The sequence below is a fragment of the Dermacentor andersoni genome, chromosome 7 (genome assembly GCF_023375885.2).
Source record: "Dermacentor andersoni chromosome 7, qqDerAnde1_hic_scaffold, whole genome shotgun sequence".
NCBI lineage: Eukaryota > Metazoa > Arthropoda > Arachnida > Ixodida > Ixodidae > Dermacentor > Dermacentor andersoni.
In genome coordinates, this window is record NC_092820.1 from 102,489,741 (window position 1) to 102,515,316 (window position 25,576).

The window sequence follows — 25,576 nt, forward strand, 5'->3', positions numbered from 1 at the left end:
TCAAGAATGCTACATTGGGTACGCCTAACAGCTGAAACTCGACATTTCATGCCTCTAGCCTCAACATATTGCTCGCGAGTATGAAAATAGGATGAGAAATAATTGGTAATGGTGGGATCATTAAACATTATTCAATTTTGCTAGCAATTTATTGTGATACACTTTATCGAATGCTTTTGCGAAGTACATGAAGATCATATCTAACTGTCCGCGAAAGTTTATGGTCTCCGCAAGATGGCACACTAACTCGATGAGCTGAGATGTAGCAGATAAGACATTTGTCGAAAGCTGTGTTGGCAGTGAAATAATAAATTGTGCTCGTTTATATAACTTAAAAGATGTTTCGAGATAATGCGTTCAAGCAGCTTTGAGCGAGTATTGGTAATCGAGGCAGGGCGATAATTTTCTAAATTGACTGGACTGTCGCTTTCGAGGATAAGAATCACTTTAACTTGCTTCCAGAACCATAAACCGGAAAAGAACCATACGAAGCGAGGACAGAAAAATTAATGCGATATATTTTGAATTCCATTTGGCGAAGCTTGTGCATTTCAACTTGGTAGGCGTGTTTGACTCATTCTGAGCACGATTAATTATATACACAGGTGAAGACGCTGTCGCTATTGTGTTGTCGGTTCGACGGCAGATCGCGCGGGGTTCCGTCGAATTAACGAAGGTCGGCACGCTGATTTTGCCGGTGCCGTCGTCTAGAAAGCCCGTCGCAGTAAAATTCGCGCTTGTCGGTTGCGTCGTTGTCGACCTGGCATGATAAGGTTTCAGTGACGCACAATAGTCGGTCAATCGTTGGAGTGAGCGTCCTGTTGGTCTCGTATAGACCCAGTGTTGCTGCGCCCTACGAGTACGTGCAGTCAGGCACGCGCTGCTATCACCAGCAAGCGAGGACCGGCGCTGCAAGAAGATTTCGTCAGCAACGTGATGTACTTAAGAGTCGCCCAAGTGTAACGCACGGGGTTTTCGTTAAATTTGCTAGCCATCAATTACCTGGCTCACGGTGCAGTCTGCACAACTTGGAAGATGCCCTGACCGCTTTCTGTTTTAAAGTGGAGTTGCAGCCTTACGCTACGCATGTTTTCTACACCTCACCGACGTCGAGCTGCCAGTAGAGTTTCAATGCGGTACACGGCACGAGTGTTTGCAGCGGCGCGCGTCCGAGCGCTTTTCTTTTTTTCGGGGGACTTTACGGCCCGCGGCCACGCGCGCGACCCTTCCAAAATGTTTCGCGACTAATCCGCTAGGGCAGGGCGCATGCGCCGCCGCACCATGAAAGAGGTGAATTCTTACGTTTTCTATTTAGTTGTCTCTTTATGTGTAATATTTCTCTAGAAATCCAATGACTTCAATTACTAGTTTTCTTAATACGCTTAAGTATACACATGGCCAAATTAAAAAGTACTCCCAGAGAAATTCTGGGCTCTGGTTAAGCTGATAAATTTCAGAGAATATCTCGTAACAGTGCGCTAACAATTCTCGTACCCCAATATTATCAACGCCAGCATGATTTAAAACGTTCGTGAGAGAAGGCATACGGTGCTGGGGAAAGGTGTAAAGACAGCATTACTAGCTTACGGTTTGTGATATGATCGCGGGTTTCACAGTCAAGTAGAAAAGGGATCATGTGAGTATACACAAAAACAAGGTCAAAAACAGACGAACTACATGCACTGATTCTTGTATAGTCGCTTACCACTTGATTTAAACAAAAGCAAGATGCAATTTCTAGTAGTTGTTCACAACTTAGAATTTTGGCTGCTCCAGAAGAGTAATCATTACAGTTTATGCCAGGTTGGTTGAAGGCCCCCAAAAGTATATTATCACCACGATGCATATTGCAATCCATAAAACGCTGGAAACTTAAAAGCACTTGTGCTAGATACTTTGGGGGCCACCACCAAAGGCGCCAGTCCACGAATGTGAACGGCGCGGTTATTTAAATTGTCATAGCCCATACAGCCTCAATGTCAACTGAAACATGTAGTAAGACCGATATTATTGCGGATCACTAACACAACCCCGCCACCTGTACTATCCTGGGCTTTCCTAACCAATGAAGAAGAATTGGGCATTACTTCGCTATCTACCATATATTTATGAAGCCGTCTCAGTAATCCTTATATTGTCTGGTACATGTTCTAAAATCATTGATTCGATATCGTCGACCTTCTTTAGCATGCTTCTCGCATTCACATTGAATATCGTGAAGCTTTCGCTTTCTGAAATTCACGCAGAGTCATTCTGTGGGAGCGCATTACACTCGTATTGCTCCATCGTGTGTTTATTCCATGCATAAACAACATTGTTCAGTATGATTTTATCATGTACAAGCTTACCCTTAGCTCCCGTTGTCCTTTCCTGCTGTGAAGAAGCCCATAGACCTTTCCGTATTTTGAAGAATCTTTTCGAATAGTCCTCACTGACGCTTATATTCATTCCCTTAAGCAATAATGAATTGCTTTATGGGGTTTTACTTGCCGAAACCACTATGAGATACGCCGTAGTGGGGGACTGATAGGCAAGTACTGGCAGATAGGCTCAAAACGGGGTAAGTCGGCAAACAATGCTAATTACATTGAAAAGCCAGTGCAGGAACTACCCACTAGAGATAGCATCTCTTTCACGTACCAAGACAATTTAGAAAAAGTTGCCTGTAGAAAGCAACCCACTCGTGGCTAGAAGAAGAGGTCGCAAGAACAGGCCATGTGTGTTCGTATCAGTCTATGGCGTCTTTTTTGCCCACACACAGTACGTGGGGTCTGCATAATTTTTATGAAATTTTTATTTCTTCTTGTTTTTCCACTGTCCACTGAAATATTTTAATCCATTTTGCCCTCTCAAGGAAAAGAAATTATGCAGAAACTCCGCTGGAGTTGTTTAAGTATATGCGTGAGCATACCGACAAATTCCAACTGGTCCATCTCCAAATTTCAAGTTGACCAACCACCAGATTTCAATTGGCTCACCCATAAATTTACGTTGGCCCACCCACATAATTCACGTTGGCCCACCCCCAAATTTCAAGTTTTTCCTACTCCAAATATGAGTTGACTCACCTCTACTATAGGCTTCCCCGTACATTTTGTTTGGAGCTCTATGTATCACTGTAGGTAGGGATAAATCTGATCATATCACATCAACTTTTTAACTCGATATCGCTAAGGGCCCCGTGTCGCAGAAAATTTTGTGTGGGCGTCGGCGGCGTTGTCCGTGAGGGAAAAATCATCACGCATTCCGAACCACGCAGGCCCTCAGCGCGGCGCGTAGGCGTTACTAAACTAATGAAAGTTTTCAAAGTACAACTTACACACAACCTACAGACATGATGGCGTCGGATTCTAATTTGAATGTACGAGAAAGCATAATTCTGCTACGCGGAAACTCGAACACAAACCGATTTTGCAGCGGCCGTTTGAGGTCTGGCTTAGTACCAGCGGCGCGCCCCGCTCGGTTCCTTGCAACACCATCTTGATGGAGCTACCCTCCACGCATTCACGGCAGCAGCGGCGCCCACCGTGAAGGGGGATAAAAAAAGATCCAGAAAGCTCGCCTTCGTGCATACATTCGTCGCCAGTGTTTCCTTGAAAATATTAAGTTAAATATGCTGCATTTGCCGGGAAGCGTGAGAAGCGGTCGAGGAACTGTGAATGATATCGTGTTCCACTCTTAAAGTCGAAGCTTAAGCGTCCTCCTAGTTTTTTCAATTGTTTCTTATTACTTATAAAGGTACCGATCATCTACATTTACTCCATTATAACGATTAAATGTTTTTACTTCACAAATTACGTGTTTTTGTGCAGATACAAGGCTTTGCGCTTCTCGCGCGATCGAGATATTAGAGAGTTTTAGCCCAGCGGGTTTACGGCCAGCGGAGCGGAGCGGGTGAGCGGAGACGCGACTGCGCATGCGCACAACGCTGAGGCGGCCAGCGGTTTTACGGAGCAGCGTTTACGCCTGCTGCAAAGCACTCCCCAGCGGAGCGTATACGCAGCGCGCGAGCGTGCGTAAGCGCGCGCGGGCGTGTGTGGGAAATGCAAGATGGCAGCCGCGAACATGAACGCCGGCAGTTCTGCATCGACGATGACGACTGCGGCGCTGACCCGCACATTAGTACTCAGTACATTATTAACAAATATAGTACTGAGAACATGTAATATATCTTTATTCGACATTTCTCGCATTATAAAAGCAAGCGTAATTCAAATTCATTTATCAGTAACTCCTATTCGGACCACTAGGTGGGGCAGCAGAGCGCCCCGCTCTTTGCCCCGCTTGAGCGGGTGAGTGATCCGCCGGGCTCAGTCAGTCAGTCAAGAACTTTGTTGAGGTCCTGAGGGGGTTTAAGCCGTTGGAGATCGCACGCGGGGAGCTCCTTGGGCCGAAACCGTAGGCGACGCCCAAGTAGGGACGGGAACGTGGTGACGCTCCGCCAGTTCTTGGGCCCTCTGGACGGCCTTGAGTTGGAGTTTGAGGTCCGGGCTTTTGAGGGGTTCTTCCCATTTGGGCTCACTGGAGAGAGGGCCCTCTGGTAACGCGGTACATTGCCAAAGCATGTGCGAGCAATAGAGTTTTGGGCAGTCTGGGCAATTTGGCGGGATTTCCGAATTGTAGTGGCTTAATAGGCCTCGTGACGGATACGAGTCCGTTTGCAGCATTCGAAATGCGGCCGCCTGCGCGCGCTCGAGTTTGGCGTGCGGTAGCGGGTATTTCATTCTGCCTTTTCGATAGTGTGAGGCGATTTCTTGGTAAGTGAGTAGCGGGTCATTAAACTGAATGTCCAGCCCCGCTCACATGGGGAAAGACATTCACCCGCCGGGCTAAAATTCTTTTTTCGCGAGCCGCTCCGCTGGCGCAACGGTGGAGACCGCGAGCGGAGCGAAACGTAAACCCGCTGAGCTAAAAGTCTCTATTTTGTTTGGTATTCGTCAAAAGATGCTTACGCATAAAAAGTAGCGTGTCAGTGGTCATATGCACGCCGGGAAAACTCTATACTTTCCAATGGAGAGCTTCTCTTTCATAGGACAGGTAACCCAGCTCAAGGGTCCTCGGCGCTAAAGGATGTCAAGAACGCAGAAAGATAAGGCGAACACGGTAGGCTTCTTTTCCGGCACTGTGGATTTTTTCGCGCTCACTACCCTCTAATGAAAAATCAGCTTGCTTATGAACGGATCGCATAACTGAAGTGTTCTGCAGGCGTTCATTTTGTTTATCCACCAAAAAGTGTTTTACCTTCATAGATATTTGAGCTCACTGTGCTCATTACTTGCGCATCCAGCAGGTCTATTTTTCGTTGTTATGCCTATACAGCCGGCTAAGTCCCTTCGCAGCCATGGAGTACCTCGCTTTTAATAATTTCCTAAGGTGACTAACAAGTGATAGCGCTACATTTTGATCCCTGATTTAAAGTCAGACACATGCACGCGTGTGTGGAAGTTGATTAAGTTTCATTATTTGCGTTTTCATTTATGAACAATCACACCAAGTTGCTCAACATGGTTTTTCTTCCCAGCGTGAAGAGTAAATGCTGTTACCTGACACGAAAACCCAGAATGTCACATCAACATGCCAACGTATCACGCGATGATGCACCTTCGTCTCTGTGTGTCTATGGCAATAAAAAAGTAGCATCTGGCGCAGACAATCTGTCTCGTGCGGCACATTGCAAACGGAGCAAAGTGTGACTCTACTGTCTCGCTAATCGGGAGATCGGGAGAGGCAGCGCGTGGGTGACGCGTGAGCGTGATTCACAGCAGCCGCCGCAGACAGACCTCCGCTCATGCAATGCTTTGTTTGTATGTATGACATCGGTGGACCCGCTTGCCGCATGCCATCGGTAAAAGAACATGGCGCTCTTCTCTGGCGCCATCTCGTATAGCAGTCGTCGCGGCAGAGATCGTCTTGCGCGGCACTACGCTTTTCTCCTCACGCTTTCACCATACCCTCCTCCTCTGCTTTCCTCATCGCGCTCTCTACGCTATTGCCGTGTTTCATCCCGCGCTGCGTTACGCGTTCTCTCTTGCATCCATCGCTGTGTTCGTTCGCTTGGTTACGCAGAGAGGCGATGCCAACACGAAACGCAGGAATGGGCGCCTACGAACTAAGCTCTGAAAGGCTCTTTCACATTTATAAGACATTTGTCACTTTTATTAGCAGTAGTCCGATAAGAAATGTCACTAAATCCTCAAGTAATGAGGCTATAGCAAGATTCCTTATCTTATCACTACTTAGCCCTTCATGTCTCCATCTTCTTATGAGCTTCTGTCTTTGGAGTTACTAAGAACCAACTTGCAAAACAGTTATGTTCCGGATATGTGTTTTGGTCGGAAGTGGATAGTACGACGGATTGTTACTATAAGTATTACACGGTAGCCAGCTGAGCCCTTACCATGTTTACTTTTGCTGCCTGCGCATCTGCTTGCTTTGTGCTATTTACATTTTGAATATTTAGGGCAGTCCCGTTGTAATGTAGCTCCGGTCCAGCAGTCACGGTGTTGACCGCCGCTGTTCTGCCGCGAAATTGTAGACAATGTTTCAGTCGTATGCCAAATAGTTTTTCCTTACCACTGTTCAAAACTTGTAAAAGAAGTACCAAAACATGGTCTATAAGCGGTACGTCTTTAAATTCCCAAAAGTGTTACTTCATCCTCTTTTGAAGTTTACCTAGAGGTGTAGGTGAACTTCGGGCAATATTAGCACTTCTAAACACTCATTTACGAAATATGAAAAATTAGATTGTAATAGAAAGAAAATAAAAATAAAGATCAACAACATTTGGCGACGACATCTTGTTTTGGGCACACTAGTATGTGTTACCCAGGACGGCTGAAGAACTCCACGTCTGTTCGGCAACGTTCTTGTCATATCGCGCTTTCAGGATTCCTCACCAGCTCATCCAGTTGACCACTTCATTTATTAAATTGCTAGTACAATAATACAAAACATAACAAACTTCAGGTACAGAAAATACAGACGCTGGCTTTGAGGTTACGGCTTCTAATGAGCAGTCGCTCGTGCCACTTATTCGACGCACCGTTCCCTGTATTTGTTCATGGCAGTGGCTTTGAACCACTCCGTGACATTTTGTGCCTTGTTCTTGTGTGGCTGATCACTACGAAGTGCATTATTTCTTAAGAGAAACAGCTCCTCTTCAGAGCGGAAAAATCGTTTTGCTCAGCATACACTGAATGATTCAGGGTTTGAATTAATTTGGTTTTATTATTATTACACACGATACACACACAAAGAAACAGTGTACAGGAGAAGGGCCCGCGGTGAAAGACTGTAATGGGACCTTATGTATAGCGCATAAGTAAAAGTATAAACCACAAGTGCAACGATTAATGTAAAATAAAAAAAAGTCGTAAACATACATTGGTTTATGACAGTACTAACGCAAATCAGCTACAAACGTGCAAGCACATTTGTTAATTCATACAGCACATAAAAGTACGCCATATACTAGAGACATAATCATTATTATTGCATTTGACTAAATAAATATATATATCAATACAGGTGGAAGTAACTATAACGCCTTTATAGAAGGAAATGGATAATGAGGCATAACCAGGTAGATTTTTATTCGTGTAGCGTAAGTACTAACAAAGTGTACGTTTGGAGGCAGAAAAGGAAAAAAAAAAGATACATAAATAACTAAGTGATTGCAGATGCTAAAATATGGTTTTTTCAGTTTTTGTTTGAATTCAAATGATTTACATGACTTAATAGTAGGAGGTAGTGTGTTCCAGAAAGAAACAACCAAAGAAGAAAAAAGGAGGGGGCCCTCTGCTTAGCATAATTGGAGGGTACCTTCAGAATAATAAAATTCGCGTAAGATTGGTATTCAGTAGAAAAGGTCTAGGTATCACACTGTTGCGGTGAGAGTCAGCTGGTTGTCGGTATAAAGACGTACGAAGAATACAGTTAATGAGTTTGTAGTAAGAATGCTATAGTTACGCAGTAACCGTTTGGCATTGCAATGGTTAGGATGAAAACTGATTATTCTAACAACTTTGTTTTGCAAGACTTGTAAGGATAGCAAGTGGGTAGCATACGTATTGCCCTCGCATGCATTGCAATAGTTTGTATGAGAATGGATAAATGAATAGTATAGAGAGAGTAATGTTTCATGGCTCTATACATAGCGAGCTTTTCAACGTGTCCTTGTTCCGTAGGTTGCCTTCTGTCTAATGTTGGCTATGTGTTGATGAAATTTAAGATTACAATCAATTTCTACTCCCAAATAATTACAGGAAGAAGTAAGGGCGATGGGATTATCACTAAGGTAAAGTGGAGGCAGGAATGCGGATGAGCGTTGCTGGGACGCGATTAAAACAGATTTACTTTCAGAAGGGTTCATATCGAGCTGGTTAATGTTGCGCCAATTTAACATGTTGGTTAACTCAGCGTTAAGTTTCGAAACTAGTTTACTTACACAATTGTCAGAGTTAAAGATATTTGTGTCAGCTGCATAAAGGATGCAGTTATGAGAAAGCTGACAATTAAGTAGGTAGTTAACATATATTACAAACAAAAGTGAGCCAAATATGTATCCCTGTGGTACACCAAAGCTTGTTATCATTGATTTAGGAAGAACATAATTCATTCTTACTATTTGTGTTCTATCTTTTAACTAATTTTGTGTCAATCTTACAGCAGCTACGACCTGTTGTTCCGATAGATTCAAGTTTAAAAGACAAAATGCAGTGGTTAATTGCCTTGAAGGCCTTAGTTAGATCTACTAACACTGATACAGCATGCATGGCTTTGCCAATCGCCATCTTTAATTGTTCACTTATGGCGATGAGAGCAAGTTCAGTTGAATAGCCCTTACGGCAGCCCAATCGGAAAGGTAAAAGTGTACTGAATTTCGACAGGTAAATAGTTCGGCGCTTTTCTACCAGCCGTTCAATAACTTTGCTGAAAAAGGGTCGAATGCAAACGCGTCTATAAGTAGAGTTCAACGTACGGTCACCCTTTTTGAATACTGTAGTTATTCTGCCTTGTTTTGATCAAGCCAACAGTGTTGCTATCTGAAGAAAGAGCTACGATTCGTCGGTTTGTCGCTGTAACTATTGCAGTGTATGTTTTTGATCATACCTTGGGCAACAGTGCGGTTCATGGACATGCACCTCTATATGTTCTTTTTTATTGTCTAGTTTGTTACCGCTCGTTCGGTATATATTTATCGATGCGTGCGAAAATAGAATCTTTAGTTGAAAGTAGCACAGTCTGTGTGTATCTGTTTCTTTCTAGGTCGTCGTTCAGTCGCGCTTACACACTCTATCATGTATACCATTATGTCTAACACTCTGTAGCGCAGCAACAAAAAAAAAAGATATTCTATCTTGTAAAGATGACCTAAGATATCTACATTGCATAAAATTGATGTATCGCAGACCAATATGTGATATACTACTGATGAGTAGAACTAAATGGCGACGTCTGTTCTCAGTGGAAAGTTGCGGATATGGAAGCGTCGTGCTTCTACATGTTAGAAGCTTACCGATTTCTGGCAATTTCTTTTAAAATGAAGATGCCTTAAATGAAAATTCTGCGTCTTGTTGCCTGTAAAATGCAACTTCGTCCCTTGAATGCAAGAAAGTTAACTCAAGCCGATTCAGCAGTTAGTTTTGGGAGAGAATTTAAGCGTTTTGCATGCGTTTGAAGATTCCATCAGTGTTTCGCTCTTGGTACAGCGTCCTCTTAACAACCGACTGCTGCGGTCATTTGACCGAGCAGTGGTCACAAAACTATCGGGGCACAGTTGATTTATGAGGGAATATAACCACCGGTAAGCGTCACTAAAGCCGCACGGAGATGCACTCCACCGCTACGTTCTATTCGCGGCCGTAGCTCGGCCAGTCACGTTGTCGACACGACTTGCAGACAGCGTAAGTAGAGGCAGCTGCTTGGTTAACTCTTTGGTGCACCCCGTCGGACGCGCCTTCTGGAGGCCTTCTCTCACAGGAACAATGAAGTCATCCACGAGACTTTGTCCAAGCTTGAACTGAAATGTTGAACAGAAGGAAACATTACGACAGAACTCATCTCCCGATGCGCTGCAAAACAAGGTGGCCGACGCTTGTAATAAGGTCATTGCCAATTGCAGCCCGGTACTTGTTATACACAACTGACGGGTGAGGGCTTGGTCTACGGTTTATGAAGATTATTAGCATCTGCAGTGCTGGAATCTTGTACCTATTACTTACGTGCCGCTAAGCATAGTGACAACTCCCTCACCAACGGCTCTACTTCTCCCGACAACGCAACAACAATGCCAATGCTAGAGAGCTTTATGCATGCAGGTTGACACACTCGATAATTATCTTCTGATATAATTCATAAACATTTGTAATTTTACGAATTCTTACCTTCAAATAGTACAATCTTCAATAGCACTTTTGAGAGGGTGTGAATATTTTTATTCCTTCTTTAATGCCTTAGCTTTAGGGGCTGATGATATACATGTTGGGTATATGTCAGGATTCTTCGGTTTGCACACGTTATTCGCAAACCGAGGGATTCGTCAGTGCTCTGACTCAAATATAGAGTGACGGACTCAGGGAAACAAATTTTGCCTTGAGATGTAGTTAAAGCTTTTAATTGCCTATACGCCTCCTTGAGGCTTATGGGAAGAGGTCTTTAGTTTTTGCCTTTTAAATAATGTTTTGTTTTGCGCGAGAAGTGACACAAGCCCATCCTCATAATTTTTTTCAGGCTTCCTTGTGGTTTGTCCCGAACAGTCTGTTCTGTTTTGCCGCTGCGTCAGCATTGTTCTCCCTCTTTGCACGACTGCGAAGTCAACGAAAACTTGCATTTCGGAAGAACCAAATTAAGTTGCAATTTTCTTTAGTGAAAATAGGCACGGTACCAAAAAGAACAAAACGAGAGCGGGATTATTGATTGGTGCAGTGAAATTTTCTCTTGTACAAGTAGATTCCGTTTATAGTGTTCGGTAGAAATGTTGCTTGTAAGAGCGCATTCGATTTTATCTCATCAATGCACGGTAACACTTTCACTGCTTGAAATACGTGTCACATTAGTCGCTTTTTGGTTGCATTTTCACTTCTTGTGGTCACTTTGTCGTGCAGCTGATTGGTCAGCTTACTTTGAGGATTGAGTTGAGAAACGCTCTTCGTCCGTAGCTCCGCATGATGTTATTTCGCTGGCTTTCACGTGGCCATCGACTACGTGCCGCTGAGCCTGCAGTTTAAAGCACCTGATTATGCAGTGCGTGCGTAATCTCTTGCCAGGAACCCGACTCAAGGCCGGCTCTTTGGGCAAGATATTAAGAGATAGTAGTATTTCTGCACAGATTGTTCTGATATTACGAGAACAGATCTAGACGCATAATAAAAATATAGCTATTTCTTAACCTCTTGATAATGATAACGGGCAGCACAAGTGGTGCGAACACTGTTTTTCCGTCATTTCGCACCCACGACAAGACGTTGCACCCGTAGGGCTGCTTTCTTTGTTATAATATAGATTTTCTTTTCATGCCCCGTTGGCCCGTCGTATCCAACATCGCAGTTCCTCTGCAATGGAAGACACGCAAAATGGAAACAGGCCGAGTGATTTTTCCCGTACGTTGAAGACATACTGTTGTCTCCAACTCAAAATAAACAAAGCCTGCATTGAAAACCCGCGAGGCTACATGTGAAAGTGAGGGAATTCATGTTAGTCATTCTGTCAGGAAAAGTCGCAGCTTCATCCTACAGGCGAAGCATCTATTGGGATAGCAAATTAGTATACAGTGTTGCGGCTAGGGTAGCGTGCAAGGTATGGAATGCAGCAAGCCCATCGAGTACGGCGTCAAGTTGTAGCAAATGAAGGAAAAAGGGTTTATTTAGCTTAGTTACACGGCTCCAGTACGGAAGCCCACTCCATGCAGGAGCAAGTTAAATGACTAAATTCACATCAGGATCCACTGACCTCACTCTCCAAAAGTATCTGATTTTGATCTCGTCCTCTTCCCTAGGCGAGTCGACTAGGGAATGTGAAGTCTGTCGAGCAGAAAATCTCCATCGTCGACTCCGTTGCGGTACCACGCCCATGCTCGCCATAACCCGCAGTAATTCCGCTTTGAAGAATCTGGTTTAGAATCTGAGGAAAGAAATCATCCGGCGACACCTGGTTCCTTCGTCGTTGCGCCCCACTCGCCCGTTCACCCGTTTCTCCAGTTTCCAGGTAATGGTGGGGTGAGCGCTTTTAGTCGTCCATGTCTCGTTGACGTCTGAATAGGAGGTTTGGTGGTTTCACACGTGGCAAACGTTCAATTAACACCCTTGGTGGTGTTGAGACGTAACAGCTATACCAAGTAAGGGCAATAATTTTATGTGCCGATATAAACTTGTAAACATTCGCTTACCAACTAAAATAAGAAGCATGGTGTCACGCGCACCCAAGCAAACGTGAACACATCTCACTCGATGACCGCAGAAACTCGCTGTCAAAGTGCTGCATTGAGGAAACGCGGCAGCAGGCGCGAGCGAATTGACCTTCTTGCAGCCGCTGGCATTAACAGGAAGTCGCAAAAACGCAGCGCAATGCGGAATCTGTACCCATTGCTGATTGCTTTCAAGATACAGCGGCAGGGCCCGGCGCGCGCGGCGGTCCAGACCGCCTGAAGCTGAAGAAGTTGAACGCGCGCCCCTCTTCCCCACCCTCTCCCCCGGAGCCTTGTGCGCGACGGAAGGCGGCGCGTTTCCTCCCCGCTTTCTTCCGTAGCGTGCACGAGCTTGGGCTGCGATCGCAGGCTCACCCTCGCACGCTTTCACTCGCACATACAGCATACGGCGCGCGACGACGATTCTATCGGCCTTGAACATTATACGGAACCTCATGGCGATGCCGATGGTGACGCCGACGGCAGAAATGCGCCTGGAGTGTCCATCTATTTGCTATCGCAATAAAAACGAGATCCTCCGAACTATAGGTAAAATCAGCTACGAAGTCTGTGTCGATGAAATGTATCTGTCACAGTCATGCCACGCGCTACGGCGGGTCGGTCATGTAGTGCGGCTAAAGTCGTTGCATGAGCGTCAGCGCACTGCACAATATTTATTGGTGCATGGATTATAATATTAAAGCGAATAGCTTTCTTTCGCTCTTTCGGTCGTTTTCATGGTAGGTCGGGGGCACGACGGCTTGCCAGAGAGAGAGAGAGAGAGAGAGAAAGACGTGTCTCGTTGGGCAATCGATTTGCGAAGGTGGCCGAGGAGGGAACGTGGAAAGTGGAAGAAAGGGGGCACATGGTCGCTCGTTCATCATGGCTAGGAGAGAGAAAGGGTGCGTGATTTTGGGCAAGAGAGTGGTGGGGAGATAACCCAGAGAGGAGTATTCTATAGAATGACTTGTTAATTGATTGATTGATTCATTCATTCATTCATTCATTCATTTATTCATTTATTATACTGTCAGCCTTCTTAAGGATATTACAGGAGTGGAGAATAAAAACAACAAGAAACATAGAATGCGACCGAGTTACAGGTTTTGACGCGCAAAGCTAGTCTTGGAATAGAAAAGACGTATGAAATACAACATACATGGGAAAATTATAAAGAACCCACTCATAACTTGGCACCGCGTCCTCTTAAACACAATAAGAGTCACTCATGTAAAAGTAAATGCATACACATTGGGCAATTTCACTACGTGTTATTACAAAAAATTGTGCTTTTAAGACTTTCCAAAAAGGCAGTTAAGCACATCGAGGGGACAAGAGAGACGGGTAGCAAATTCAATTCTCTTATCGCTCTAAGAAAGAAACTGAACTTCAAGCAATCATTGCGGGCGAGTGGAGGAGAAATGTACAGGCGCCGACAAAAGGGGTATGCTCCACGCAGCGGAAGCCGGAGCACGGCAAACTGCATCGCAACGCCATCTACAGGCGGCATCTGGGATCGAGACAGCCAATGGGTGCCCTTTATTATCTGCAAGCATGTCGCTTGACTCGTGTCAATGTTTCGTGCTTCAGCTCGCCAAAATGCCAAGCGACGCCGCTGCAGTAGCAATCTGCGTGGAATATACCACTTGTTTCGGCCCCTGTACATACTATGACGATGCCTCATTGACGCGTTCATAGGAAGCTCAAAATAATCATATGGTTTAATATCTACTCTATTGTGAATAACTTCGAAGAGGAATTTCAATCTGTCGTTTCTTGTTCTGAGCTCAAGTGGTGCTAGATCAACTAATTGGCATAACTATGATGGAGAATGGATGCGACGCTATATATTAAATATAAACCTGGCAGCTTGCCTCTCTCTTCGGTGAAGTTTAGAACAGTTACTTATGGTGTGTGGGTCCCAAACAGTTTTAGCATATTCAATAATTGGTCTAACTAGAGTTTTGTAAGGAAGACATTTAATTTCAGGGGTTGCCCGATATAGGTTCCGCTTGAAAGACTACAGGGCTTTAAGCAATTTAAAGCACACATTTTCTATGTGTGTGTTGTTGGGCTAATTGGTGTACCTTCTGTGTAATTGTGTCTTCGCGCTACATTATGTCGGCAAGCAGAGAGAGAGGAGGAAGGGAGGCTGTCGCTTGTGCGTTCGTCGCGCGTCTCTTTGGCCACCCGACGGCGGCCAGCCGATCGTGGACTGTATACGCCGTGGCCGGAAATTCATAGCATATTCTCGCCCATGGAAAGCCCAGCGCAAGCGCAGGCGAGTATTCTGTCAAACGTTGACGCCGTTCACGCGGATGCACCAAGGAGAGCAACAAGTGGATGCTTCACGTCTGGTACGAAAGAACTACACGAAGGCACCGAAGGAAAGGGCGCGCCCTTTCAGGCAACCGAGCTTCTGGGATAAGCGGCAAGGAGGTGGGCAGGACACCGTTGACTACTCGCTCATTCATTCGGGACATTTGCTTAAATTGAGAATCATTGTCGATGGTTTATGCATAATTTTTTCCCGCTTTTACTTTCTTGTGTGAGCATAAGAAGGACAACTTCTATAGAGCGGAGTTATACGTATGCGCTGCTTTTCATTTTCCTCTTTTATCGCATTACCGGAGCTGTCATCCTTATCAATCTTTTATTTAAAAGCGAGACGCGTACGCTGTATCGGATTGCGTAAAATGTCGTATACGTCTCGGGTGATGCAGCTATAGGAGCGGGCTGTGGTTGAGCAATCGGTGCAATGAATGACTTGTTTAGGGCGCCGTCACCACCACCACCACCAACAACAACGACAACGACAAAAACAAGAATAACGGCAAAGACAACAATCAAGTTTTGTTCAACAATCAATTGACGTTTCGGAGCACCCCTGGTGCATGGCGACTCCCACGACCAGTAGAGGTAAACCCCAATGCGACTGGGTTCACCACTGACTGTGCGCTTACCTTCTGCATGGCCTGATGGAGCACGACAAATGCCGGCTCGAGCTTCTCCAGAATCATCTTGCGCGAGGCGTGCACCACTGCCACTGGGCCGTCAGTGCAAAGGGCGTCACCATGGCAGTGCTCCCCGCGGAAGTTCCAGCGGCAGGTGAATGTGAATATCCCTTGCGGGTATCGATAGAACAGGATGTTCAGCAAATCCTGGTCAGCCCACGGAATGCGGCCCTCGAACTCCCGCTTGAGCTCCAGTACACGTCTCTCCAGGCCAAACGCACGCATGCGCGTAAGGTTCATCATAAGCAAACCAGCATTCAACGCTGCACCATCAAACAGAAAGGAACAGGAGTAGGAGGCACTTTGTCGCAAATATATCTGAAATCACAGGTACTTCGTATACGGGTAGGCATGGTGCCACAGGTTTCCCCATTAAAACACATGTGAAACGCTGATATGCTTTTTGGAGACAACCACAGGACCGATTAGAATGAAATTTGTTGAAATTGCGAAGAAAAATTACATTCTCTACCCGTAATGAAGAGAAATCCTGATATGAGATCTCGAATTTTATTTTACCAAGATTGCCAAAAATCAGTAGGAACGAAAAAGAAAGAAAATTAAAGCACGAGATATGCAAATTCGTAACACTGCACCAACAAAGATGTCGCAGTTCTGTAAACTGCATCTGTTAGAGCGCCGAAGTGGGCAAATGTGATTACTGCATTTACCATTTACGTCAATTTATTTCAAGGTTTACGCGGCTGCTGCAATGTCCTACCAACCTTCCGATATTACATTTTAGAGCTGTGTACGATAGATACATCAGTGCTGCCCACCTTAGATCCACTACCACGTGGAGTTTACAGAACCGCCCTATAGTTTTTGTATGCTGCGGAAATAGAGTTGTAAACTGAATTACGTGATTTGGATGAACTTTAGCAATTTCAAAGAATTCGTCTAATACGATTGAGGGGCTAAGTAAAGAAAAGCGCTCACTATGTTTGCTAGATTTTAGCTGTTCCTTTCGGCAAACTTCATAGAAACTGGTGTCCTTGTTGATGATGTCTCCGTTGATATGCATTTACAGATGACGAGCTAAAGCTTGTTTCTCTAACCGAAGCTCTACTTCGGCGCGAAATCGTATTTATCTGTTTAGAAAGTACACGTGAAACGCTGAGATGCCTTCAATAGACAACTACTCAAGCAAATTCAATAAACTTCGCTGCATTTAAAAAAGAAAAAAAAACCTTCAAACTACAAACTATAGCTAGCAGAATATTATTCTGCTGCTTCAAATGTTTACGAAAATTGCTGCAAATGCTCAACTTCTAAAAATAAAACATAAATAAAGATAAAGCAAGGAAACTAAGCTGATGCAGAAACCTTACAAATGCATAACTTAGTTCCAAAAACAGATACCGCAGTTTTGTCAACAAATCTGGTAAAACACCTGAAGCTGACAAATGTGGTGCACGGTACTTTCGCAGAGTGGATTGAACGCCTAATACAACAAGTGCACCAGGTTCTGCACATGGTGAAGCGGTTAAGTGCAAGTTAGTACTGGGAAAAACATCAAAACACAAAAATTAATGGGAACCCATCTTCACTCTCACGTAATGTTTTCTTTTCCATGTATGGCTCCTCCGCGTATACAGCTCTCGACGCAATAGGCCGTGCTCCTCAAGTGCCGGCGGATAGAACTGGCTGTTGCTCCATATGCCCGAACACGTGACGTACAAGCCGCAGCTGTCGACAATACGCTTCAAGAACGAAATGTGCCGCAGAACCCATATGACGATGACTCTCGGTGGTAATGCGTCTAGCATTGAGTCAATATAGCGGCACAACGTATTGCCACCATCGACACGAGTTATGGATAAATATGTGCTGCCAGCTGCATTCCTCTTTCGCGCTTCCTTAACAACTGACTGCGCCATCTAGCGCCACCGCCGCGAAGTCTGCGTGTAGCCTCCGAAATGCGTGGCGCGCAGGCACGTGCGAGCGCTGAGAGACGCGTCATGCGTCAACAGCTATGCGCTTCTTTCTGGACACGCTGCGCCATTTAGTGGCACTGCCGAGAAGGCCTCGCGTGGACTCCAAGACCAGAAGCATGGCGCGCCGGTTCCGTCTCTGCCCGCGCCCTCAGTGGCACTTATTCATTGACCCAAATCGGTGAGAGCCTCATGGAAAAGCGGCACATACCCAGTGAACTTGTGGCGCAGCCTGCTAAAAAATTATGGGGTTTTACGTGCCAAAACCACTTTCTGATTATGAGGCACGCCGTAGTGGAGGACTCCGGAAATTTCGACCACCTGGGGTTCTTTAGCGTGCACCTAAATCTAAGCACACAGGTGTTTTCGCATTTCGCCCCCATCGAAATGTGGCCGCCGTGGCCAGGATTCGATCCCGCAACCTCGTGCTCAGCAGCCCAACACCATAGCCACTGAGCAACCACGGCGGGTTAGCCTGCTAGTGCGTCCGGTTACCATCATTGAGGAACCCTTATGACGTGGCTTCAATTCGGCTCCACGTCGAAGAAATTTAATGCCAATGTATGCTCGAGCCGCACGCTCCAACGCCCTCCTGCCACACGCGTGCGGACGTGCGAAAAATTGCACCTGTCACACACTAGTGCCCAAATTTCAGTTTACGCTACATATACAAAATCAGTCTAAACCGAAGTTTGTGCCTCAGTGTACAACATGCGCGAGTTTTCGCACTACCGCACGCGTTAGGCAGGCGGGTGGAGCGCCATCAGGCGCGAACGTAAATCGGTCCTTAAGGGACCTTTCTGTGTCAATGTAGAACGTCGCAATCCCATGGGCACGTGCCCAGTTGCCAAAGTAGTCGTCAAAGACGTTCATTGGAGATAGGGCCACACCTATTTGCACAAACCCAGTACTCCAAGTGGGTGTCAAAGAACTTCTTCCAAGAGTTGCACCCACCCCGTCCCGCATCTACAGCGATCCATGTCGCCGTGAAAGAGTTTTGTTGGAGAGCTGCACGCATGCTCAGTAACGTGCAATATGACCTGCAACACCGGTGCCCGTGGTCGAAGGGGCTCCAAAACTGTACGGCTGCGCAGACACAGGGTAAGTTCCCGACCTAAACACAGCTTCAATTAGTGGTATTTATTAAACCGCTATTTCACATGTCAGAGTCATTGCGCAACTCTGGAGTCCATTCGACCACGAACAAGGGTGTTATCTTGCAAGTAACTGCACGCGACTGTACATATTGCCAGTTACTCAGTGACACGTTGCGGCCCCGCCTCTTCGTTATAAAATTTCTCGACGGACAAAATACAATAATAATAACTGCATTGTCATTGCGAAAGATGCTGCTAACGAATTCTTGAATGCTACGCACTGTCAAGAGAAGTAAAATATGCATTTTTCATAAAAGAATATACTCGTACGTCTCAAAAATTGTGTCCGGAGTAATATATATCAATGCTTCCATGTTTTCTGTCTATTTGATACGTAAAGAAAATATCACACGAACTTTAGAACTGTATCAGTTTGAAAAATATGTATGAAAAATATAAAGACCATGGAATGAACTTGTTAAGGACAAATATTTTAATAAAACTTTGTTAACCTTCCTGCCTTTCTCTCATTTGCATCTCTCTATCTCTGTCAGTCAAGAACTTTGTTTACACCTTTGTACATATGCAACGACCAGGGAAAAATCTCAATTACGCTGTCATTTGTTAGAATGTATTGCCCACAAGCAGCTGTCATCGGTCGTTCATTGTGAGTAATTGCTCCAAAAAGCGGAACTTGAAGGGCTCCAAAGTATGAAAAGCATGAAATTCTTTTATTTAGTTTTTCATGACAAAATTGGAATTGATGAGGCATCGTACATAAAACCATCATCAGAATGTACAATGCGCTCCTGTCACTGTAAGAAAGTTGTATATTTAATAAATCCCACCGATACATTCAAATTTTTTTTTCCGATAACAACTCGGGAATGGAATTGTCTACAAGCCGATGTTGTAGAATGTGAAACAGTCGAACTATTTATAAATGCGCTATGAAACCAATCCTGATTTTTTTCTCATTGTGTTGGTTGTGCAATGATGGATCTCATTAAAAATAATTCAATGTTTTTTTCAGCTATATTTCATTTTTTTTTCACCATGTCTTTGTGATGTTATATGTTGCAACTATTTTGGCAAAAAACATAATCTATGGTCACTCCTGCTTAAGGCATGGCACCCGTGCTAGCAATATATGGAATAAATAAAATAATTATCAAAAGCAGGAGTTCTGCAAAATATACGAAGGCGAGTCAAATGAAAGTCAGCCAATGCGAACATATGACTAACGGCGTACTTTGTTTAAAAGTAGTCTCCATGAGCATTCAGACATTTGTCCCACTGACTAACAAGTCGCGTGATTCCCGTCTCATAAAACTCTTTGGGTTGCTGCATCAAAAAGTCTGTAAGTGACTTTCAGGTCATCATCCGACATGAATCTGGTTCCCTTGAGCAGCTTTTTTTTTTCAAATGCTCCAAAATGTGGAAGGCAGAGTCCCTCCGGGTTTAGAAAATCCGATGAGTAATGGTCCCTGACGACTAAAAAAAATTCAGCACCTTTTCGGCGGAAATGACGGCCTTTGCTTTCCTTGGGGGTTGTGAATTGAAATGATTTCACTGTAAGCTTTGCCCTCGTGTTTCAATAGTGGCAGCATGATTCGTGCCGGGTCACAATTGCAGACAAAAAGTCGTCACGCTCATCGTGATACCGGATTAGATGAGTGAAGGCACCGCCAAACCTCTCTGTCTTCTGGCCGCGGTTCAAAATCTTGGGCATCCATTGCGCACACAAGAACCGATAACCGAGATGTTCAGGAATTATGGTGTGACCCGAACCATGACTGATGTTCAAGCCCTGCGAATTCACCCATGCTTATTCTCCCTTCTTTTCTAATGCGCATTTGCAATTGTGTTGGGGTGATTGCACGGCGGCTTTGGACCGGTCTTTGATCGTCTTCGCAGGTTTCACGTCCTTCTTTGAACCGCTTGCTCCAACGGTTCACAGTGGCCAATGAAATGCAATGTTCAACGTACACGTTAGCCATACAGCGACTAATTCCTTTTTGGGAAACACCTTCAGCTGTCAGAAAACCTTACGACACCACGCTGTTCAACTTTTGGAGCGTCAGTTATGCCACGATACTGAGCTGAACCCAGTGTATAAGAGCATGAAAGAACCTTTTTCCTAACACCTAAGTGTCACTTTTGTAAGTAAGAGATGCCTCTGTGCTACGCGCATGCCTCGCAGGTAATTAACCGAACCATTATTGCGCGGCGTGTGTTGGCTCACTTTCATTTGACTCACCCTCGTACATTAGAAATGCGGAGATAGAACGGAATATACAAATGCGAAGATACAGCTTTATGAAAGGCAAAAAAAGTGTCACTGGAAACAAAGTTTACCGCACGTACGTACAAAACCTCGCAACAAGATATTTAAATATACACATAAGTCTCCAATAAATCTACGTATCTAAGAAAACGTCACTACATATAATGTGTCAAACAAGGCAAATAACCATGTTGCGCAGCCAGAGATTCACAAATCACAGCCCCCTCCCTCCCCTCTATCCACTCCCTCTGATGCATCGCGCGCGACAGGAGGCGACGCGGTTCCTCGCCGCTTTTCTCCTTGCGCGCACAAGACGGAGCCACCATCGTCTGCTCACCCATGGCACAATAGCCGCTTCGGTTGGCGATGGTGTCCGCTGCCACCTCCAACGCCGGTGCCCACAGCACCACTCACCACGCGAAATTGAGAAAAGAAAAATTCCCACTTCCCACCGGGATTGAGCCCGGGCCCGCAGCGTGGGAGTCAACTACCCTGTCACTGAGTCACGCCAGCGGTTGCTTGCATGCAGCGAAAAAAGTGCCCCATAAACTTGTCCTAGTGCGCGAGCAGACACCCGATGTGACATACGCGTCGCGAAGCGTCGATACCTGCACATTTTGCGTTGCGGTTGCCTATTATTGCACCCAGGTAGAACGCCATGTAGCAGGTGCACTGGTAACGGTACAAGGCAGTCAAAGAAAGATTGAGGAAGAAAAAGAAGTTGAAGGAGATGTATTGACGAATATATTGCGCACCTAATTGAATTAAGCTTGGTAGGAGACTTCGAAGGAATGGTCAATAAATCGTGATCATCACCATCATTAGTATCGTTTCGTGCCACTTGTCAAATCAAGCTGGCTAGTGACTACATCGCCGCTGCGTTTCAAAGAGGATGCCAATAAATCATCATCATCATCATCATTATCATCATCATCATCATCGTATTGTGCCACTTGCCTTGCCAGGTTAGATAAGCACTGCGTGGCGTCTGTACGTGCGCCCTTTCAATTGCAGTAGCGTATTATTGAGCCAGGTGGTATACAATGCAGCAATTGCATAAGTATCGGTACAAGGCAGATGAACTCTTGAGGAAGAGAAAGAAGAATATGGAGATGTATAAATATTGATGTAATGAAAAGATGTATAGCATATCTGATTAATTCAAGCAGGCTAGGCGACTGTTTTCCACTGTCCGGTTTCAAAGGGAATGTCATTAAATCATCATAATCATTAGCATCGTATTGTGCCATTTTACACGCGATGTAACAAGCGCGCCGCATAGCATCGATGCGTGCAAAAATTCTACGTTGAAGTTCCACTATATTTCACCAGCAGTGGCATATAGCAGTTGCAAGCTCCATAAAGCTGGACCTGGTAAGCTCGAACAGGCTAGGAGATACCAATGAGCCATAATTATCATAATCATCTACAGCAACGTACCGTGCCTCAGATAACGGGATGTAACATGCAACCACGTAGTCCGCTTACCTGTGTTTACTCTTCGGTACACGTAATGGCGACTCCTCGCAATGTATGAACCGCTGCTGAAGAAGCAAATCGTGGAGCTATGCGCGCGACTGCAACCAGGCAACATCGGGCTTAGCAGAACGCTGTGCAGAGAGCCGGACGAGCCGCAGCTCGCTGTTGACGCCGGGCGGAAAGTTCAGATCGTTTTCGTGAGAACGACGCGAAGAGACCTCACCGCGGAGACCCTGTAGTGCGTGGTGCCGAACATGGAGATCTTATGAAGCCGCTCATCCAGCTTACGCCCTGATGGTGTTGCGTGTGCCGCGTAGGCCAGCGAGTTTTTTGTACGATGTTTATTTTTCAGAAATAGCAGAAGCGTAACGTACTGTACCTTCAGTTTTCCCGCAACCGCTGTCTGCGTGTCTTCTCACGTCATCTTCTCCCTCTCCCGCCTGCTACCCCTGTATGGGGTCTACAAGAGTGGCAAGGTTGTTATTCACTCGTTCCACAACTGCGTCGTTTGTATCCATTTTCTGCCTCCTCTCTCCCCGCCTCTCTACAGTTACATCTACGCCTCCTCTCGACTTGCAAGTTAGTAGAAAGGTAAGCGCTGCAGTTTCTGTAACGCTTTTGAAAGGGGTCACGGATAACTACAGCGGTCAAGACTAATGCGGCGACACCCAGGGAGCACCATAGAGCATTGTGCACATGTTACACGATGGAAAGGTACAAATGAGTTTCTTGCTTCGATTTTATTCTCTGCCACGCTCCTGCCATGCATATACAACCTCTGAAGCAGCCTCCAACGCAGCGTGCAGGACTATTACAACACGACAACAAGAAGACAAACAACAACAACAACCACAACAGCAGCAGCAGCAGCGGTGGCGGCGGCGCAAAAGTCGAAGCAAGAGGCAAAGAATGTGTCGTCTTTACCCGCTACCGCGGCTTTGCGGCTACGGTGTTGTGCTGCTAGGCACGATGTTGCGGGATGAAATCCCGACCACGGCAGCCACATTTCGATGGGGGTGAAATCTAAAAAATGGCTGTGTCCCGTGTAATTGGAGGCACGTTAACTATCCCCTGGTGGTCAAAATTCATCCGGACTCCCCCACTACGGCGTGTCCAAAAATCAAATCGTTACTGTGGCACGTAAAACTCCAGAATTCAATTCAACAACTCCATTGAACCTTGAATTCTGTGCACGTTAAATAATCTCATGTGGTCAAAATTAAACTGGAGTCTCCCACTAAGGCTTGCCTCATCACAATATCGTGGTTTCGGCCTATAAAGTACGATAGAGAGAGAGCGCGAGAGAGAAAGAGAGCGCGTGCTCGTATGTGTGTGTTTGTGTGTGGCTTATGCTGCATTGTCGTACCAGATGTTTTCGCATTCATTGACTCGAATTTCACGATTGCACTTGTTTAGACTTGAACACGAATGATCGAGTTTGTGGAATAATGATCAACCACCTATGATATTGAATAGTTTTGCATCTTAAGTGAACTTGCAATCTTGCTGGTGTTATCGGAAGTTACTTCACTCTATTGTTGGGAAGTGAACTAGGTATCTCGCTGTAGCTTAACCAAGAGATGGAGTGAGTGCATTCAAGATAACCGCGGAGGCCAATGTGATGCTTATGGCACATTTTGTCTATTCTTTAGCTATCAATAATGGTGCCCTTCATGCGCATTCATCTTTCGTTGGGTTTGCTATATAAGAGCTGAAATTTAGCCATACTGCCGCCTATTTCAGAAATTTACTAATTTCGTCTTCAAGTTTCTTTTCGATTTCGTTTAACTCCTTTGAGACCATGCTGGTCGTAGTCGAAGAAGCAGATATTTAGTGATTGACATTCCGTCAAAAGGTGCCAAATGATACAGAAAAACAACAAACTCCCTTGAATGAATCTCGTTTACTTAAGAAAATGAACGTACACGCAAATGCAGGCTCGGAGTACAGGGTCACTTCTTGAGGAACCTATCGAAGCAGTTTGCTGGTCCATCTTCCTCAATGCAACGATGCACCTCACACGTTTTGTACTGAAGCTTTTTTCTACGTCCGCGCACGCACGCACGCACTCGCACGCACGCACGCACGCACGCACGCACACGCACGCACGCACACACGCACGCACGCGCACGCACGCACGCACGCACGCACACGCATACGCACGCACGCACACGCACACACACGCACGCACACACGCACACGCACGCACACGCACGCACACGCACGCACACGCACGCACACGCACACACGCACGCACACGCACGCACGCACACGCACACACACACACACACACACACATGCATATACAAGAGGCGTTCTGGTTGGTTTAGTTGATGAAACTCGGAGAAAGTATATAGCACAGCAGCGACAGGTCACACAGCTGAGGCAACACGGGCGCAAGGCTTCAAAGAACTCCTTATCATCGTCTTTCGTGAAGCAATGCATGCTGCTCGTTCTTTTCCAGTACAATTATCTCCCCGAAGAAGAAGAGCCGTCCTGGTGTCCTACGGGCAGGATAGCACAGATAGCCTAGCGGCTTAAGCCGCTGAACGTGCAAGATTTCGTGCCCTCAGCTACGCTTATCCGAAAGCGGCTCAAGGGGTTCTTCCAAATAGTCCACAGGAGACGTATGACTGACGAGACGGTAGGGACCTTGGTACTTGAAAACGTGTTTCGGTGAAAGTGCAGGTCTGGTAGCGGGAATCCAAAGCCAGACTAGTGAGTCAGAGGCATAGGGTGCAGGAGAGGTATGAATATCATGTAGGGGCTTCTGCCGCTGCTGATCTTCCGAAGTAAATGCGCGGAAGAGCTTTCGGCACTCTTTGGAGTGTGAAGCAGCTTCGGACAGGGTAGTAGCCTTTGTCGTGTCAGGGCGGTTTCGGAAGGATGACATCCATTGTGAAGGAAGGCTCGCGTCCGTAAAGAAGAAATACCGGGGAAATCGTACGTCATGACGGGTCCAATTGGTCTGGTCGGATGCGACATACATGGCTGTCATATCGCTAAGAGTGCGGTAAAAGCGCTTAATTATCCCATTTCTTTGCGGGTGACATGCATTAGTGTTACGGTTATTTACGTGGCATTCCTTGAGTAGGGCTTCTATAACGTCAGATAGAAAGACACGGCCTCTGTCGCTCAGCAATTCTCTGGGGGCTACATGGCGAAGTATCATGTTACATAGAAGGAACCAGGCAACATCGCGCGCAGGTGCGTTGAGCAGAGGCGAAGCTTCCGCGTAGCGCGTAAGATGGTCTATCGCCACAATCAACCAGTGGTTGCCGTCTGATGTACTCGGAAGGGGTCCGGAAAGATAAACTCCGACGCGGTCAAAGGCGCGTCCTGGCCAACGCAATGGTTGCAAT

The 25,576-nt window shown here is 45.7% G+C and overlaps 2 protein-coding genes across 2 annotated transcripts in view; both read right to left on the reverse strand.

The window, feature by feature from the left end:
• Positions 1 to 7,200: 7,200 nt before the first annotated feature.
• LOC126534013 (glucoside xylosyltransferase 1-like) overlaps positions 7,201 to 25,576 on the reverse strand; it is a 42,109-nt gene continuing 23,733 nt past the window's right edge. Inside the window, exons 5-6 of the mRNA XM_055072581.2 lie at positions 15,367 to 15,680; positions 7,201 to 10,021 (exon numbers count right to left, since the gene is read on the reverse strand). Of these exons, the coding sequence (XP_054928556.1) occupies positions 15,675 to 15,680 (6 nt within the window). The 3' untranslated portion in view covers positions 7,201 to 10,021; positions 15,367 to 15,674. The remainder of the gene's footprint in view (positions 10,022 to 15,366; positions 15,681 to 25,576) is intronic.
• LOC129385815 (glucoside xylosyltransferase 1-like) lies at positions 9,845 to 15,642 on the reverse strand. The gene is made up of 2 exons (XM_055072962.1): positions 15,367 to 15,642; positions 9,845 to 10,021 (listed from the first exon to the last, which is right to left on the reverse strand). Exons 1-2 carry the CDS (start codon positions 15,640 to 15,642, stop codon positions 9,845 to 9,847), a joined length of 453 nt encoding a protein of 150 aa, XP_054928937.1.